Genomic DNA, 17,503 nt, shown 5'->3' on the forward strand with positions numbered 1-17,503 from the left:
CCCTTCCCCTTCTGGGCCGCCCTGGCCGGGCGCCAGGCCCCCACCGCGCAGCGGCAGCTTCCCCGCGCTCCCGGGCGCTGCCCAGGCCCTGGGGGCGCCGGCAGGCGGCTCTCCGCGCGGCCATTCTTCCCCGGCCCCCTCCTCCCTTCCGTTTCCGCGGCCGCGCGGCGCGCTGGGCAGGGGGGCCGACAGGCGTTGGGGGCGCCGGCCCTCCCGCCCGCCCCTTCCCCTCGCCGGGCCCGCCCCGGCCGGCCAGCCGAAACCGCGGCAGGAGGAAGCCGAATCAGGAACTGGCCAGGGTCGCCCGGGCCGCAGTCGGGCAGGAGTCGTCCCGGAGGCGTCCTCGGCAGCCCCGGAGCAGCTGCCCGCGCGGGTAACTCCTGCCGCGAGACCCCGGAGGCGCACGGGGGGGCGGGGGGCAGCAGGGGCCGGGGGTGCGGAGGGGGGACACCCCCCCGGGTGGGGCGCGCGTGGCAGGGCAGGGGCCCGGCTCAAGCTGTGTCTGCCCGAAGCCCGGAGGAGGGTCCCGGGCGCGCCGAGCCCCTGGGAAGGGGGCGGGTAGGACCTGGGGAGGGAGGGGTTCCCTGGCGCCAGGCCTTGGCCAGAGACTCGGGAAGCAAGGAGGGCCGGGCGTCCCAGGCCAAGTTGCCGTTTGGGATCTATGGCTGCATTTCAGAAGGAGAGGACCCACCTCCTGACCAGCGGCAGCTCCTTTTTGCCGGGCTGCCACCCCCCTCTCTGGCCGGCCCCTCCATCCTCAGCTGCCGCCTTACCCAGCTTTGGACCCTCCTGTCTCTGCCCCCAGGACGGCACCATGGGCTTCTCTTCAGAGCTGTGCAGCGCCCAGGGCCATGGGGCCCTGCAGCAGATGCAGGAGGCCGAGCTGCGGCTGCTGGAGGGCATGAGGAAGTGGATGGCCCAGCGGGTCAAGAGCGACAGGGAGTATGCAGGGCTGCTGCACCACATGTCCCTGCAGGACAGTGGGGGCCGGGGCATGAGCCCCAACAGCCCCATCAGCCAGGTGGGGATTCTGGGGGACCCTAGGCTCCTCGTCCCCTTCCTGCCTTCGACTGACAGGAATTTCGGTGGCGCGGGAAGGGGGGTCGGGGGGAAAAAGGACAGTTCTGCCTGCCTGTCCCCTTCCCTTCCCAGAGCCCACTGGGGAGGGTTGGAGGGTTGGCAAGGCCTGGGCCAGGGAGCCATTGGCCCCCACTCCCTGTCTCGCCTGTCCCATGTCGTACAGTCCTGGGCAGAGATCACCAGCCAGACAGAAGGCCTGAGCCGCTTGCTGAGGCAGCACGCGGAGGATCTGAACTCAGGGCCCCTGAGCAAGCTGGGCTTGCTGATCCGGGAGCGGCAGCAGCTGCGCAAGACCTACAGCGAGCAGTGGCAGCAGCTACAGCAGGACCTCACCAAGGTGGGTCGGTGGCCCTGGGCTCCCCCAGCCGTGGCTGCCCAAAGACGGAGAGTAAATGGGCTGGTTTTGCACAAGAGCCCCTGGATTCACGGGGGAAGTGCAAGTCCCTGACCGCAGGCCTGCTCTAGCTTCCGTCCCTCCTCCCTGCTCCTGGGCTGGTCTGTAACAAGGCCTCTCTGCATTTTCTGTTCCCTGAGTGCGCGCTGAGCCAGGTGCTGGGGGTAAAGGGGAGTGATTGAGCCACTGCCTGCAGGGCGCCCGGATCTGTAACCCCCACCCCTCACTGCCCTGCACCAGCTGGCTCTGAGGCCCGCGAGAGCAGTTGGGGTTGGTCTGTCTGCTGTTGGTCTAGGCGGGCTCCTCGCAAGGCGTCAGAGATACCACAAGCAGCAGTGGGGGCCCCCACTGTGGGGACACAGAGGTGCAAAGTCAGCCCACCCGCATTTGAACCCGGCCCTGCTGCTCGGGTCTAGAGGTTGAGCGATTGGAGCAGGTTGGAGTCTGCTCAGCCTGCCCCGTTCCCAGTGCTGGTCAGCACCCCTGCGCCACACCCCTTCCACCTGTGCCAAACCCAGCCTTCCCACGGACCCACAGCGGCCCCTGGTGGCCACTGTCCACCCACCGGCGGGCTCCCCAGAAGTGCGTCTAATTCGGGGGTCAGCCTGCTTTTATGGGGTACTTTTCCTGGAACCCAGCCATGCCCGTTTGTTCATTTTCCCGTTATCTGGGGCTGTTACAGACCTATAGTGACAGAGCAGATTCCAACAGAGACTGAGGAAGTGTTTACTTCTGGCCCTTTAAGAGATTCGTCTTGTCTTTCCTTTAAGTTGTTGTACAGACCGGGAAACTAAGATTTAGAGGAAAGGGAGGGAACTTACCCAAAGGATCCCAGTGCATAAACAGGGGAACTGGGATCAGAACTTTGCTCTTGGCCATCCATTGTTCCTGCCACCAGGAACAGAATTTGCAGGAGTTGATGCAAAGTGAAAATGCGGGGCTTCTTGACAAAAAATTATGAAGAGTTTCAGGATGGCACCAACAGAGCGTTAAACCAAGCCCTGGCCACACGTGCCTCCAGGTACCACTCTAGGTCAAGGAGGGCCAGGTGGAGCCTGCCCAGCGCCCCTCTCTGCCTGTCCCAGGCGCCTGCCCTCACGCCAGCTCCTCTGCTCTCACTTCAGCAGCAGCATTGGACCCCAGAGGCCTGCAGGCCCTTCCCGGGGGACAGACAAGGGTGCGCAGCCCGCCAGGACTGCAGGACCCTTGCAGGGCTTCGCCTCAGGCCGAACTCTTCTGGGCCCCAGGGAACTGTTAGCCCACGCTGGCCCGTCGTCTCTCCCCAGGCCCACAACCAGGACATCGAGAAGCTGAAGAGCCAGTACCGAGTCCTGGCACGGGACAGCGCCCAGGCCAGACGCAAGTACCAGGAGGCCAGCAAAGGTGTGTGGCTTCCCTTCCTGGGAGAGAGGGAATCCCGAGCCAGCCCTGACCCCCCCATGGGGACCTGTCCTTCTGTGCCGTTCCGCACAACCTCTCCCTGCCCCCCGCAGACAAGGACCGAGACAAGGCCAAGGACAAGTATGTGCGCAGCCTGTGGAAGCTATTCGCTCATCACAACCGCTACGTGCTGGGCGTGCGGGCCGCGCAGCTGCACCACCAGCACCACCACCAGCTCCTGCTCCCCGGCCTGCTACAGTCGCTGCAGGACCTGCACCAGGAGATGGCCTGTATCCTGTAAGCCGCAGCCCCAGCCACCCCTGCCCTGCCGTAAGCCCCACCGCCAGCCCCAGAGGCCGAGTCTGCCCCGGGGGAGCAGGTGCTGGGTTGAGATGTGGAGTCCGCCGGCTGGTGTCTGGGTCGCGCTTTTCCAGGGTCCCTCTTGCAAGGTGTTCTTGTATGAACGGAGCACTATTCTAGGCTCTGGGGTACAGCAGGGAACAACACAGACAAGAGCATCTGTCCTCTAGGGTCGTTCACGGTACTGGAGAGAGAAAAGAGTAACGAGGAGGGGCAGCATGTGTGGGTGGCAGTACGCGGAACAGAGAAAGGCAGGGGAGGGGGGGAGGCGGGCAGGGAGGAGGGAGAGCTTTCCATAGAGTGCTCTGGGAAAGCCTCAGAGATACCCAGGTGAATGGGGGTGGACAGGGTGTTTGGAGAAAGACCGTTCCAGAAAGAGGGAAACGCAGGTGCACGGGCTCTGGCGTGGGAGAGTGCCTAAAATCCGAGAGCAGCAGGGCAGCCAGTACAGGCCAGGCAGAGGGAGGGGAGGGCCAGAGCCGGCTGCGAGGCCGGACGGGTCCAGGTTTGGGGCACTGCCGGGTGACGGAGGGGCCAGGAGGCCTTTGGGGGACTTGGGTGCTGCTGTGTGGAGGAGAGAATTCACGGGGCCAGGCCGGGGGCTGTTGTAGGAGTGCGGATTGCTGGGCCAGCGCCGTCTCCGTTAGGGGTACTCCCAAGGCGAAGCCGGGCCGGTTCTTCATGAACCAGAAGTGAGGTGTGAGATGGTGTCTGGGGAAGCTGGAGTTTCCGCTGACTTACGTGGACATGAAGGAGAGAAACGGGTTTGGGAGACAGGAGTTTGCCTTTCAACTCCAAGGGTTACGGTGTCTCAGGGACGTCTGGCACGGGACGTTTGTGTAGGTGCGTGGCCGTGTGAGGCTGCAGGTCCGGGAGGGCCTGGGACTGGACACGTGGGTGCAGGGCCAGCAGCACGGCAGAGCCCAGAGCCCCCAGACCCCCAGCGTGGGGCCGGCGGCCCGGGACAGGTGCACCTGTACTTGCATTTACCGAGCAGTCCGCGCGCACCACACGCTCTGCACCCCAGCTCTCACGGGGTCCTTATCACATGGTCTAGCGTCCCGGTGGCACACACGAGGAAGCGGAGATAAGGGAGACATTGAGTAACTTGCCTGTGGTCATTTATTTGGCTGGTAAATGAGAGGGAGGGGGAGGCTCAAGCGCTGGCCCCTCCAAAGCCAGCATCAGGGGCCCCACGCTGCGCTGCCCAGCCTGGCCCGGCCCGAGGCCCCACTGACCAGGGCTCCTGTCTGGGCGCAGGAAGGAGATCCTGCAGGAGTACCTGGAGATTAGCAGCCTGGTGCAGGACGAGGTGGCGGCCATTCACCTGGAGATGGCGGCAGCGGTTGCCCGCATCCAGCCCGAGACTGAGTACCAAGGCTTCCTGAGACAGTATGGGTAAGCCCCTCCTTGCTCCTGTCGGGTAGCAGGGCTTCTAGCCCGTTCCCGTTTGCTGACGGGGCACTGTCGCCCCAAAGGTCCACACCTGACATCCCACCCTGTGTCACCTTCGATGAGTCACTGCTTGAGGAGGGTGAGCTGCTGGCTGCGGGGGAGCTGCAGCTGAACGAGCTGACCGTGGAGAGCGTGCAGCACACGTGCGTGGGGGCCAGGAGCTGGGCTGGGGGGAGGGGTGGGGGGCAGTGGACACCGCCTCTGCAGAGCTGTGGCCCACCAGGCTTGCTTGGCTCCGCGGCGGTGCATCCGAGGGGCCCGGCTCTCACATGGCCCTTCCTTCGGGCACAGGCTGACCTCAGTGACAGATGAACTGGCCGCGGCCACGGAGACGGTGCTCAGCCGGCAGGAGGCGGTCACCCAGCTGCAGCGCGACCTCTGGAACGAGGAGCAGAACACCCATCCCCGGGAGCGGTGAGCGCTTCGCCCACCCACGGCTCGCCCACAGCAGCTTCCTGGCCTGCCCCCCCTCGCCCGCTGGGCGGACCGCTGCTAGCTGCTGACCCAGGGCTGAGCCCCTCTCCCCTCCCCTCCCCGTCCCCCGCCCACCCCCTGCAGGGTGCAGCTGCTGGCCAAGAAGCAGGTGTTGCAGGAGGCGCTGCAGGGGCTGCAGGTGGCTCTGTGCAGCCAGGCCAAGCTGCAGGCCCAGCAGGAGCTGCTGCAGGCCAAGCTGGAGCAGCTGGGCCCCGGGGAGCCCCCGCCCGTGCTGCTCCTGCAGGACGACCGCCACTCCACGTCGTCCTCGGTGAGCTGCCTGCCACTGCCCGCCCTGCTGGCCTCGCCCGTCCGTCCCCGGGCGCGCTCCTCACTTTTGCCCTCCCCCTCCCCAAGCCTGGCCACCCGCTGACGTCTGTCCCTGGCCTCAGGAGCAGGAGCGAGAAGGGGGAAGGACACCCACCCTGGAGATCCTTAAGAGCCACATCTCGGGAATCTTCCGCCCCAAGTTCTCGGTGAGTGGAGCCCAGCCTGGGCCCACAGCTCTGCCCTTCTCCAAGAGGTGGGCTGGGCCAGGGGTCTCCGACACGTACTGCTAAGCAATGTGTGCTGCAGCCTTGGTACCCCCGGCTGTCCCTGCTCCGGGAGTAGTTGGGCAGCGGGAGCCTGGAGGAGAAGGCAGAAGCCTGGTTTGAGATCAGCCGGCCCGGACTTCCTGTCCCAGCTCTGCCTAGAGCGAGCCTGACTCCGTCTTTTGCTGGCTCCCGGGGCTCTAATGGCACGCAGGTGGTTTGTGAGGACAAGGGACATATGTGAGAGAGAGAGACAGAGACCCCAGCTGACCCTTGTCTGTCCTGGTGGCCTCCCCTGGCAAACTGGTGGAATGACCTTTCCTTGCCCCCCATCCCTGCCAGCTCCCTCCACCCCTGCAGCTCGTGCCAGAGGTGCAGAAGCCGCTGCACGAGCAGCTGTGGTACCACGGGGCCATCCCACGGGCAGAGGTGGCTGAGCTGCTGACACACTCCGGGGACTTCCTGGTGCGGGAGAGTCAGGGCAAGCAGGAGTACGTGCTGTCTGTGCTGTGGGACGGCCAGCCCCGGCACTTCATCATCCAGTCCACTGACGTGAGTGAGGCCTGCCTTCTGGCCTTCCCTGCCTCGCCCCCCGCCCGCCTCCACGGGAGAATGGCCTTGGGAGGGCAGGAACTGGCTGCTACGTCCACTGCTTCCTTGGCGGAGCTGAAAGGGGCCACAGAGAGCACCCCGTCTGTGCCGCAAGCTCAGGTCTTCTGCATGGGCGCCCCCCCACCAACGGCTTCAGGCTTGCAGTACAAGCGCCCCCCCCACCCCCCGCAAGGAGGCCGTTGACCCTGGGTTCCCCTGCCCCACAGAACCTATACCGACTGGAAGGGGACGGCTTTCCCAGTATCCCCTTGCTCATCGACCACCTGCTACGCTCCCAGCAGCCCCTCACCAAGAAGAGCGGTATCGTCCTGAACAGGGCTGTGCCCAAGGTGAGCCTGTGCCTGGCCCCGCCGTGCCACCCAGGCCACACAGCGTCAGAGCAGGAAGGGTTTCCCAGGTTCCTGTCTATATGGGGGTGCAACGTGATTCCACCCTCCTCGGACCAGCTTCCCTCTAGATTTGGAATCTCAAGGCCGCGCCCATTCCATGGGACACACACATACCCACAGAGCTGAGCCTCCCTCATGGAGGGCACCTGCCTGGTCCCCAGAGTCATCTAAGTGTGATCCTGAGGCTGCCCAGCCCCCATTTTTCAGACCAATAAACCGAAGTGCTAAGAAATGAAAAAAAGCATTGGTGGGGGACGTCTGGTCCCTTGCAGGGCCCAGCACCCATCCCCTCACCGACTTCCGACCCTCCTTCCCCTCCCTCCCCAGGACAAGTGGGTGCTAAACCACGAGGACCTGGTGTTGGGGGAGCAGATTGGGCGGGTGAGTTGCATGCCCTTATTTCCGTCCACCACTTCCACTGGCACCCCCATGCCTCCTCGCCCCACCCAGGCCCTTTCTCCTCAGGGGCAATACCCATGAGCTGTAAAATATCTCCTAAGGAAAGAGTCACTTCCTTAAGAATCAGAATGGGTTTTCAATTCAAGGGAAAGATCTGGGGGTTTTCTGTGTCACTTTTCCCTGTGAGTGTGGCATGTCTGAGATAACATTTTCTCCCTATCCCGTGCACACCCCCTTGGCTCCCCCCCCAGGGGGTAGACGCCTGTGGAGCACGGCTGAGCAGTCTGGGTGTGGGGACAGTGAAGGGTGGGTGGGGACAAGATGAGGGCCAGCCTCTGGGAGTGAGGAAGAGGACCTGGTCTGGGGACAACTGGTAGGAGCCTGGCGCCCTTTCAGGGGAACTTCGGTGAAGTGTTCAGTGGACGCCTGAGGGCCGACAATACTCTGGTGGCGGTGAAGTCTTGTCGGGAGACGCTCCCACCTGACCTCAAGGCCAAGTTTCTGCAGGAAGCAAGGTGTGTGATAAAGCAACAACCCCACAGTTCCACATACACGGGGTTCCTCTGTGCATGGCATGAGGTGACATGCTCAGCTTAATCTTCATGCCCCTCACCCTGCACTGCACAGGTGGTATCCCTGCCTAGTTCCGAGGGGTAGAGGTCCAGTGACCCACCTGAGGGAAGGTGTCTGGGTCTGCTGGCCTCACAGGCCATGCTCTCCTCATCTGCTGCCTTCTCCCGGCTTCCCTTGGTCTCTCTGGGGCTCCTGGGGCTCCCTGAGCCAGGGTGCTAAGTGGTGCTGCCCCCCAGGATTCTGAAGCAGTACAACCACCCCAACATCGTTCGTCTCATTGGCGTCTGCACCCAGAAGCAGCCCATCTACATTGTCATGGAGCTTGTGCAGGGTGAGCCAAAGAAGCTGGTCTACCGCTTTGGGGGGGGGGGGCAGCCGCCCATGGCTCACCTGGTCTCCTGCTGCCCACCCCCAGGGGGCGACTTCCTGACCTTCCTGCGGACTGAGGGCTCCCGCCTGCGGATGAAGACCCTGCTGCAGATGGTGGGGGATGCCGCTGCGGGCATGGAGTACCTGGAGAGCAAGTGCTGCATCCACCGGTGAGAGCTGGGAGGGTCCCCCCGCAGCGGCCTGGACACCATCTCTACCCCCCACACCCCCGCCACCCCTGCCCAGGGCAGGCATAGACTCCAGACCTGGTGGCTGCCTGTCCCCTGTAGACCAGGGGCTGGGGCTGGTGAGCAGCTCTGTCCAAGGCTGTGCCTAGAGCGCGGGGTTGGGCAGGGGTCGTGGCTGCATGGACACTGTCCCCCTCCCCGCCCCCAATCAGGGACCTGGCGGCTCGGAACTGCCTGGTGACAGAGAAGAACGTCCTGAAGATCAGTGACTTCGGGATGTCCCGGGAGGAGGCCGATGGGATCTATGCAGCCTCCGGGGGCCTCAGACAAGTCCCGGTGAAGTGGACAGCTCCGGAGGCTCTTAACTACGGTAGCCGGTCCTTCCCCGGGCGCCACACGGCTGGGCCCTCACTGCGGCTGCGCGCGGGGCCGCTCATGCCCCACCCCCCACCCCCCGCAGGACGCTACTCCTCGGAGAGCGACGTGTGGAGCTTCGGGATCCTGCTCTGGGAGACCTTCAGCCTGGGGGCCCCCCCGTACCCCAACCTCAGCAACCAGCAGACGCGGGAGTTTGTGGAAAAGGGTAAGGCGTCCCCGTATAGTGGCCACTTCGGACCCACGCGGTTCTCCCGAGGCTCGGGCTGGGCTCCCCGGGGTCCCCGACCGCCCTGAGGGCACAGCGAGGGTCATCCCGTGGCTACCACCAGAGACCCAGTGCTTTCACGCTAACCCGTCACCGCAAGGGCGGGAGGGCTTCCCGCGTCCCTCCTACTACGACCAGTCAGGCCTGCAGAGCCGGCTGCGTGCTGTGGGACCGGGGTCAGGGCCTCTGCGTCCTCAGGGCCCTTGAGGAGTGGCGCCCCGAGAACACCCCTTGGCGCAAGCAGCTCCCCGTGCTCCGGGAGCACCCCAGGGGCTGCCGGTCCCCCGCCCACTCCTCACGGCTGCCGTGCCCCTGTGCCTGTCCCCACAGGGGGCCGCCTGCCCTGCCCCGAGCTCTGCCCCGACGCCGTGTTCCGGCTCATGGAGCAGTGCTGGGCCTACGAGCCCGCGGAGCGGCCCGGCTTCAGCGCCATCTCCCAGGAGCTGCAGAGCATCCGGAAGCGGCACCGGTGAGGCCGGCCGGCTCCCCCCCGCCAGCTCCTACCTCCCGCCCTGCGGCTCCCGCGGCCCGTCGCCTCCTCCCCGGCCCGGCCCCGGCTCCTCCCCACTCCGTGCTGCCGGCAGCCACGCAGCTCTGGTCGGTCGGCCCGTCCCGGCGGAGATAATAAAACCACTTGTGTCCACTGAGTGCTCTCGGCATGTGCGCTCCTCCGGAGGGCAGGCCTGAGGAGGAGGAGGCGGGGCCCGTGCTGTGGCCGTGGGGAAGGGGGGGACCGGCAGTGTCTGGGGTCACAGCTGACCTGGTCCGTAGCCCCTGGATGCGAGACACGGGGGAGAGGGAGACCGTCTACAGGCTTCTGGCGGTGGAGGGTCGCGGGCAGTGGAGCAGAACTGCAGGAACAGTGGGGAGTTTGGAGAGGTCGCTTCTGAGGGGCCTGTGGGGATGTAGGTGTGACACAGAAGTTTAGAAGCCCTGGGTGGGTCTGGCGGCTCAGTGGGTTAAGCGTCTCCCTTGGGCTCAGGTCATAATCCCTGGGGTACCCGGATGGAGCCCCACATTGGTGTCGCTGCTCCTCCCTTTGCCCCTCCCCCTGCTGTGCGCTCTCTCTCTCTCTCTCTCTCTGTCTCTGACAAATAAATTAAAAAAAAATAAAATAAAGAAGTCTAGAAGCCCAGATGGAGGCAAAGCCTGGCCACTGATGTTGGAAAGTCACTAGCTGACAAATGTCGGAGTAGCTGACATGATAAGTGTGACAGTCATAAGAGACTCAGGGGAGAGGGGAGGGGAGCCAGGGAAAACGAGTCTCCCTAAAAGGGGGCTGGGGTGACTGAAGAGAGAGAACATGCTTCCCAGGGAGCACATCCATCGAGACAAGTCTACTGAGCAACGGGGTCGCAGAGCGGGGAGCTCTCACCTCCTCCTCTAGGTCCATAAAGACCCCCAAAATCTATACAATCATCATCAGAAACTTTCCCAGCAGAACCAGAGAAGGGCACGAAGACAAAGAGGTATGAACAAACTGAAAAGCAGAAATCGGGAAGGATCTCTTGCTCCCAAGAACAAGGCAACAAGAACTTTGAGGTAAAATGGCCTTCCCTTGAGAAAGCTGAGGAAGTAGTTTACATCTATTTTTGACAGAGATAAAAACACTGTAACTTGTGTAAACAAGAGGAAATCAAGTTAGAGTGTGATTAAGAAAAAATACTAAGAAGTCTTTATCATTAGAAGTGATAAAAAGCAGAACCAAGTAACTTCTGTTTTCTGGGTAGGATGTGGTAGGTGGGTCTCCACAGACCACTACTCCCATTGCAACAGTTAGGAGGAAATGACATAGAAATCATTTTTATTTTACTTTTCTAATTAAAAAAAATTTAAAGTATTTAAATATTTAAAATATTTTAAAGTCTTTTTTAAATATTTTATTTATTTATTTTTTAGAGAGTGATCACAAGTAGGCAGAGAGGCAGGCAGAGAGAGAGGGGGAAGCAGGCTCCCTGCTTAGCAGAGATCCCCATGTAGGGCTTGATCCCAGGACCCCAAGATCATGACCTGAGCCGAAGGCAGAGGCTTAACCCACTGAGCCACCCAGGTGCCCCTATTTATTTATTTTTGAGAAAGAGAGAGAGAGAGTGCATAAGCAGAGGGAGAGGGAGAAGCAGACTCCCTGCCAAGCAGGGAGCCTGATGCAGGGCTCAATCCCAGGACACTGGAATCATGACCTAAGCCAAAGGCAGACACTTAATGGACTGAGCCACCCAGGTGCCCTGAAAATTATCATTTTTTTAAAAACAAAGAGGAGTGGTGGAAGGAATAAGGACCAGATGGACAAAATTTCCAGGGGGAAAGATACCTTCCAAGGTGAACTGATGATAGATGATTATTTTCTTCTCCCAGACATTTGTTGATTTGGGGCATCTCCGGTGAGCAACATTGCGCCGAGCAGGGAGACTCTAATGGGAAAAAGAGAAACGAATAGTGTGTGATTCTTGCAAGGACTGTGTCGTGGGATGGGCACTAGAGGAGCCTGGAAAGCCAAGCCAGTTTTCCCCATGGAACATTTGCTGAGTTCTGGAGCACTCCAGCCAGCTGAGTACTGGTTGGGCTAGAAAGGCAAGTCCCACAGTGCTGCAGTATTTAAAAACATGGTGGGGGCTAAAATAATGACTGCCTCACCTCAAAATACTGGCCAGATTTTGAACCTGGGTGGTTTGGGAGGCTAAAGAGCTAACCTCAGAATTTCAGAAGAGAATTTGAAGGACTAGAGCAATACGGGCTGGCCAGGCTTTCAACCCCAAATCCAAAAGGGTCACTCTTAAGGGACAGGGACAATCCAGAAAAAGACTGAATTTTATCAGAACTGTAGCTCTGCCCCAACTCCTCTCAGTGCCTGATTACATTGAGGTGACTGGCTCCCCTGGGATGGAGGGTAAGGGAGAGGAATAACATAGTCTGAAGTCCTACCCATTTTTTTTCCTTTTTGAAGATTATTATATGTTTTTTATTTTAATTCCAATGTAGTTAACATAGTATTAAATTAGCTTCAGGTATACAATATAGTGATTTAACAATTGTATATATTACTCGGTGCTCATCAATATACCCTTCTTCTATACCCCACATGCAACCTACAATCAGAAATTATAAAACATGCACAAAAGGGGATAGAAAACGGGGCCTATGAACAGGAGAAAAAAGAAACAATAGAAGCAGGCCCACCGATGATCCAGACATTGGAGCTGGCAGACAAGGACTTAAAAATAACTATGGTTAATAGTTATTAACTATTTGTGAACTTGAAGATGGATTAATAGGAGGTATCTAATCTGAGATTTAGAGAGAGAGAAAAAAAAAAAAAAGAATAGAGTAAGCAGGGACAGCTGGGTGGCTCAGTCAGTTAAGCATCTGACTCTTGGTTTCAGCCCTGGGGGTGATCTCAGGGTCCCAGGATGGAGCCCTGTGTTGAGCTCTGTGCTCAGCAGGGAGTCTGCTTGAGGATTCTTTCTCCCTCTGCGTCTGCCCCTCCTCTGCCCCACTTTCTCTCTATCAAATACATTGGGAAAAAAAAACAAACAGAAATGGGAGCCTAAGGAACACACGAGATTCCAGTATATGAGTGATGGAAATTCCAGAAGGAGAGCGAGGTTAGGACCGAAATAAACCGGAAGTGACCCAAATGTCTCTCTAGCAATAAGGAACAGACCACGGGTGCGCATACCAACATTGACAAATCTCAATGACACGTCGACGAAAAAAGCCAGATGTGAAAATGTGCCTTCTATGTGGTTCCATTTCATGAAATTCAAGAACAGGCGAAACAAAGCTATCGAGACCTCAGCCTCGTGGTTGGGGCTGAGGGTTACCCATAGGAAGGGGTGTGAGTGCAGGGTCACAGCCCCACCCAGTATCCTTACAACTTCGCACGTCCCTCCATAGGCTGTGTAGGCAAGGCCTGAGGTGACTGACTTGAGTCTTGACAGAATGAACAACAATTCCTCCTGCAGCAAGGGGGCCACAGGCAGCTGGGTGGGGAGTCTCCCCATCCATGGGAGACCACCACGAGCCCATGCCTCATTCCATCCCTCTAGTTCCGGTGGAGTGCAGGGCTCGTCACCTGCACCCCACCCCCACCCCTGCCTCCTTGTAGAGAGCAGCCTGAGGCCGTGCCCCTGCTCGGCTGTAGTTTACAGTTGGCTCCTTCGCCACAGTGACCTCCCACCATACCTCCTGTCCCGGTCCCTCTAGTTCTATGTCCTCCTGTGGGACTAGGGGTGTGAGAAGTTGGCACCATGCTGGTCTTCCTTTTGCCGTCTATGAGTAAAAAGCCATCTGGATGCCCTGGGGCTTGTCTCCTTCCCAGCTGAGTCTATGACATGAGGCAGTCAATGGGCCTAGTGACGGCAACAGTGACTTATGGCCCCATTAGCCCCAACACCGCACTTCCTGTAGGACCAATAAGTCCAGTCTCTCTGGAGAAGAGACAGGGCTGTATGGAATGTCAGGTCAAGTAGAAGAGAGAAATCTGCCTCCCTCAGTGTCCGCTTTGTGCTGACGTGTTTGGTGACGTCAGAGACAGGCAGTCTTTGGCCATCATCCCCGATTCCAAATGAGTTCCATTAGCGTGTTTTGCTTTGTTTTGTTTTGTTTTAAGATTTTACTTTTAAGTAATCTCTACCCCCAACGTGGGGCTCGAACTCCCAACCCCCAGATCAAGAGTCACACGCTCTACTGACCGAGGCCACCAGGAGCCCCATACATTGGTGTTTCGGGTTAGAAGTCAAAGACAGAGTTTCTCACTGAGGTGAAGAAAGCAGTACTGCTCACCCTCTTATTGTGACTACAGACGGAACGCTACCTGTTGATCAGGGGCAGTCCGCCACTCCGAAATGCAATGGGGTCCACTCTTACAGTGAGTGAGACAGGAGGGAAATGAGAGATTGGAACAAAAGTCCAGTGAATGGGACGCCTGGGTGGCTCAGTTGGTTGGACGACTGCCTTCGGCTCAGGTCATGATCCTGGAGTCCCGGGATCGAGTCCCGCATCGGACTCCCAGCTCCATGGGGAGTCTGCTTCTCCCTCTGACCTTCTCCTCGTTCATGCTCTCGCTCACTGTCTCTCTTTCAAGTAAATAAATAAAATCTTTAAAAAAAAAAAAAAGTCCAGTGAAATCATAGACGCAAGACTCATCTGACTAGCAAACGAGGGTGCTTTGCCCCACAGGCTGACGAGGAATAGAGGTCCTCCGGGTGCTTCACAATTGACCCCACGCTCCATGCCCCCCTGGCTATGACCGTGCCAGCCAATGTCATGGATGTGGCGGAGGAAGATATAAAGATAAGTTAGGGCTTGTGCAGTGGGTCTTCATGGTTATACTGAAATGGGCTTATCCAAGATGAACTGTCATCTGACGGGCATCCTCAGATCATGCTGGGAGAGGCTACCCTTTCCTTTCAGTGCTCGGGAACCAGCATTCATAATGGAGACCACGAGTGTCCAGATAACAAAAAGTCATCCGAAGTCAGCTCGAACGTTTGCTGAACACTACCAGGCTGCAGGAGAAATGGAGTCTTCTCTTGCTCTCTGAGGATGTCTCCGGGAAACTATTCAGCTACCGCATGATAATTTTTCCAGAATGGAAGCCTTGGCAAAGGCCAAGATAATGCACCCCAGGCCAAGGCTGGGGGGAGAAACCAGGCCATCTGGACCTGACTATTGTGCCAGGGGTTCCCGGAAGAGGAAAGTGATATTCTTACTGTGACCCAAAAAAAAAAAAATCTTTCTGGTTATCATGTCCTGGGACGGTCAATGGGACTTAATCACGTGGGCCATAACTGCGCCAGCTTTGCCATGTCCTCTGAACAGACAGGAGAGACACCAAAAAAGCCCTGACCCTCCCGCTGAAGTTTGTGCTGTTCGGACTACAGTTGGACCCAACACTTTCTGCACTATCCTAGACCCCTTTCATAGACAAATTGGGGCTAGTTTGGAGGCCAAGGTCCTTTTATCCCCAGGGGAGACCAGAGGCCCTATGTAGTGGCCGAGGTGAATTAGAAAACTGAGAACGATGAAAATTCCCAAAGCCTCTCAGGCCTCCCGTGGGCCACTGTGATATAGGGGCATACCCACAGGCGTGGCTGAGAGCTCACCCTTACTAGATTTGGACAAATTGAACACTGGACTGTTGTAGTTCTGGAGCAGGCCCTTTTGAGCCATCACACACCCAAGTGGTTGTAACTAATACTGTTGAATGTATTGTGGGAGCAGAAGTTTTGAGTGTGTGTGTTAACGTCTCTTGATTGGAAGGGATGTTCCCAAAGGGGAAATGTCACGATTAGGATTGTGGTCATTAGGATAGCTACAAGTGGTCACCCTGAAGCAGAGCAGGACAGGGGGATGAGGAGGGGAGCTACTGTCTTGACGAAGGAGCTAGTAGATTTAAGGGAGCTCAAGGACCTGATATCTCCTTATAATAGTTCTGAGTGGCCACTAACAAAGGCCAGTTGCCTGTGGTGCCTCACAGATTATTACAAGTCCCAGAGCTCATGGCACAGACTGAAGAAGACACCTGGGTGTGGTGGGAGACTTTGCTTGCTAATGCCTTTTTTAGCATCCCATTAGACCCAAAGGATGAAAAATCATCTTGCCTTCATTGGCTTGGGTTGCAGTACACCTTTCCAGTGATGCCACAGGACTAGCTGAATTCTGTGATTTGCTACCAGTCCTAACTCCTGTAGGAAGAGCCTTGTGACAACAGATTACGGGAACACGTGTCCCTGTTCACAACCCACAGAAAGCATGGTGGTTATCTCACGTGTCCACTTGGCTGAGCCATAGTGCCCAGATACATGGTCAGACATTATTCTGGATGTTGCTGTGAAGGCGTTTTTAGTTGTGATTAACATTTAATCACATTTAATGGTCTTTGAGGAAAGCAAATCTCCCCCCATATTGTGGGTAGACCTCATCGAATCAGCCGAAACCCTGCAGAGAACGGGACTGACCTCTCCCAGTCAAGAGGGAAGTCTGCAGCAGATGGCTTTTGGACTTGAACGGCTCTTCCCTGGGTCTCCCACTTCCCAGCTTTCAGACTTAAAGTGTAGCATTAACTCGTCTCTGGGTCTCCAGCCTGCTGGTCTACCCTCCAGACTTTTGACTTACCAGCTTCCATTGTTGCAGGAGCTTATTCCTTTAAACACACATGCATCCATACATCCAACTGGTTCTTCTCTGGATACTCTTGACTAAAACAGGCTACCCACGGAAAAAGGACACTTTGACCATGAACATCAGTTGAACCAACAAGCTGTTTAGACCCATACTAAGTAAGAACTATAGCCACCTGGATTGATGATCACACAGGACATGGCCAGCTGTCTGTAATCCAGGGCTTGGCTGATACCCCTGGACTATCGGCCAGTGCGTGTGGCCTAAGATGCCTACACTACAAGCTACACAGTGGAGTGACAGAACTCTGGGGCATGTAGTCTGGGGCACTGAACCTGGCTGGTCGTGACAAAGAGACTAGATGGGTCTCCTGCTTTCTGCTCAGTGGTACTCCTGGGCCATGACTGCTATCGGCAGCTTTTTCGAGATATGGACAGCAATTCCCATCTGCACGGTAGATGTGGGGCGTGCCATTCAAAGACTCCTAAATGCGTGGGGTTGCACATAAGGGTTCTCCAAACATCCAATCAGACAGTGGTGCTTTCGTGCCCAAGAGCACTCAGCCGTGGTAACTACTCGCAGCGTTCCCCGGACATTTCATGCCCTGTATTACTGACAGGTAGCAGGTGCCAACGAAAGATGGAATGTGCCCTTAAAGGAAAAGCTAAAAAAAGGTAAGTAGATGGCCGACCCTCAGCTCCCAATAGAGTGCACCCTTGAGATGAAGCAGTGTGATTTCTGAACATGGCAATTCCAGGAAAGGGCGGTTCTCATCCAGATAGTGTTTAACTATAAGGTTGAGAGGAAGAAAAGAGGCCTTGACTCACTGTAAGAGACCCAAACCCCATATTTAGTTCCCTTTACTCTTTCTTCTCCCTTCTCATCCCTACCTCCAGGAAACCAGGCTCCTGGGCCCTACAGCAGCAAAAAAGAGTCAGGGGTGAGAGAGTCTAACCTAGTGCTTCTCCTGCTGCCCTGGTTATGCCTGAGGACATTAGGCCTCTACTGGCCTGCCAGACACAAACCAATCTAAAGTCTGTAGTACAAGTGGTGATGGACAATCCTTTTGCTCTGGGCTTAGTGCTGGCCAGTCAAGGCAGCATATTCACGGCTCCCAACAACTCTTGCTGCACTCAAATTAATGAATAAGGAAAAATGGAGTGATGATCTATCTTTCGACTTACAAACAGGGTGGCTCTAAGGTTGATCCCAAAGGCATCTGGGACATCATGGTTTGGCTCTAAGGAGGGAGCCTGGCTGTGGTCTGTCCTCCACGTGGGCCCGATCACTCTACCCAGAGGCACAGCTGCGGTCACTGTCATCTGATGTTAAGACAAACAGAATTTGGTCCAAGCTTCCATCAGCACAACTAGCTCTCTGATGGAGTGGCTATACTCCTGCAAAGAATTCTTGGCTGGATACATGAAAGGTTGGGGCGGCAGGAAGTAGAGCGGCAGGCAGCACAGAGCCCTGATGCCCTTGCCCAGCGCCCGAGAGGCCACGAAGGTGAGGCTTGACCACAGAAGCACCCA

At 57.7% G+C, this 17,503-nt stretch overlaps 1 protein-coding gene across 2 annotated transcripts; it reads left to right on the forward strand.

The window, feature by feature from the left end:
- Positions 1-77: 77 nt before the first annotated feature.
- FES (FES proto-oncogene, tyrosine kinase) lies at positions 78-9,496 on the forward strand. 2 transcript variants are annotated; one of them, XM_032345509.1, is made up of 19 exons: positions 80-373; positions 806-1,021; positions 1,244-1,417; positions 2,761-2,857; positions 2,968-3,151; positions 4,475-4,612; positions 4,693-4,812; positions 4,961-5,083; positions 5,228-5,414; positions 5,536-5,619; positions 6,019-6,228; positions 6,495-6,617; positions 7,005-7,058; positions 7,473-7,591; positions 7,886-7,980; positions 8,065-8,188; positions 8,419-8,576; positions 8,667-8,789; positions 9,180-9,496. In XM_032345509.1, exons 2-19 carry the CDS (start codon positions 815-817, stop codon positions 9,320-9,322), a joined length of 2,463 nt encoding a protein of 820 aa, XP_032201400.1. In that variant the 5' UTR covers positions 80-373; positions 806-814; the 3' UTR covers positions 9,323-9,496. The 2 variants fall into 2 exon arrangements, with proteins under 2 accessions (XP_032201401.1, XP_032201400.1); XM_032345510.1 differs by lacking the exon at positions 7,005-7,058 and having other exon boundaries at positions 78-373.
- The last annotated feature ends 8,007 nt before the right edge of the window (positions 9,497-17,503 follow it).

Source organism: Mustela erminea, chromosome 5 (assembly GCF_009829155.1).
Source record: "Mustela erminea isolate mMusErm1 chromosome 5, mMusErm1.Pri, whole genome shotgun sequence".
NCBI classification, from domain to species: domain Eukaryota; kingdom Metazoa; phylum Chordata; class Mammalia; order Carnivora; family Mustelidae; genus Mustela; species Mustela erminea.

Bases quoted from the DNA above. Each gene is read 5' to 3' on its own strand.
- FES (XM_032345509.1), top strand. From the start codon at position 815: ATGGGCTTCTCTTCAGAGCTGTGCAGCGCCCAGGGCCATGGGGCCCTG. The intron at 2,858-2,967 runs GTGTGTGGCTTC...TGCCCCCCGCAG, and splicing joins GTACCAGGAGGCCAGCAAAG to ACAAGGACCGAGACAAGGCC. The intron at 5,415-5,535 runs GTGAGCTGCCTG...CCCTGGCCTCAG, and splicing joins GCCACTCCACGTCGTCCTCG to GAGCAGGAGCGAGAAGGGGG.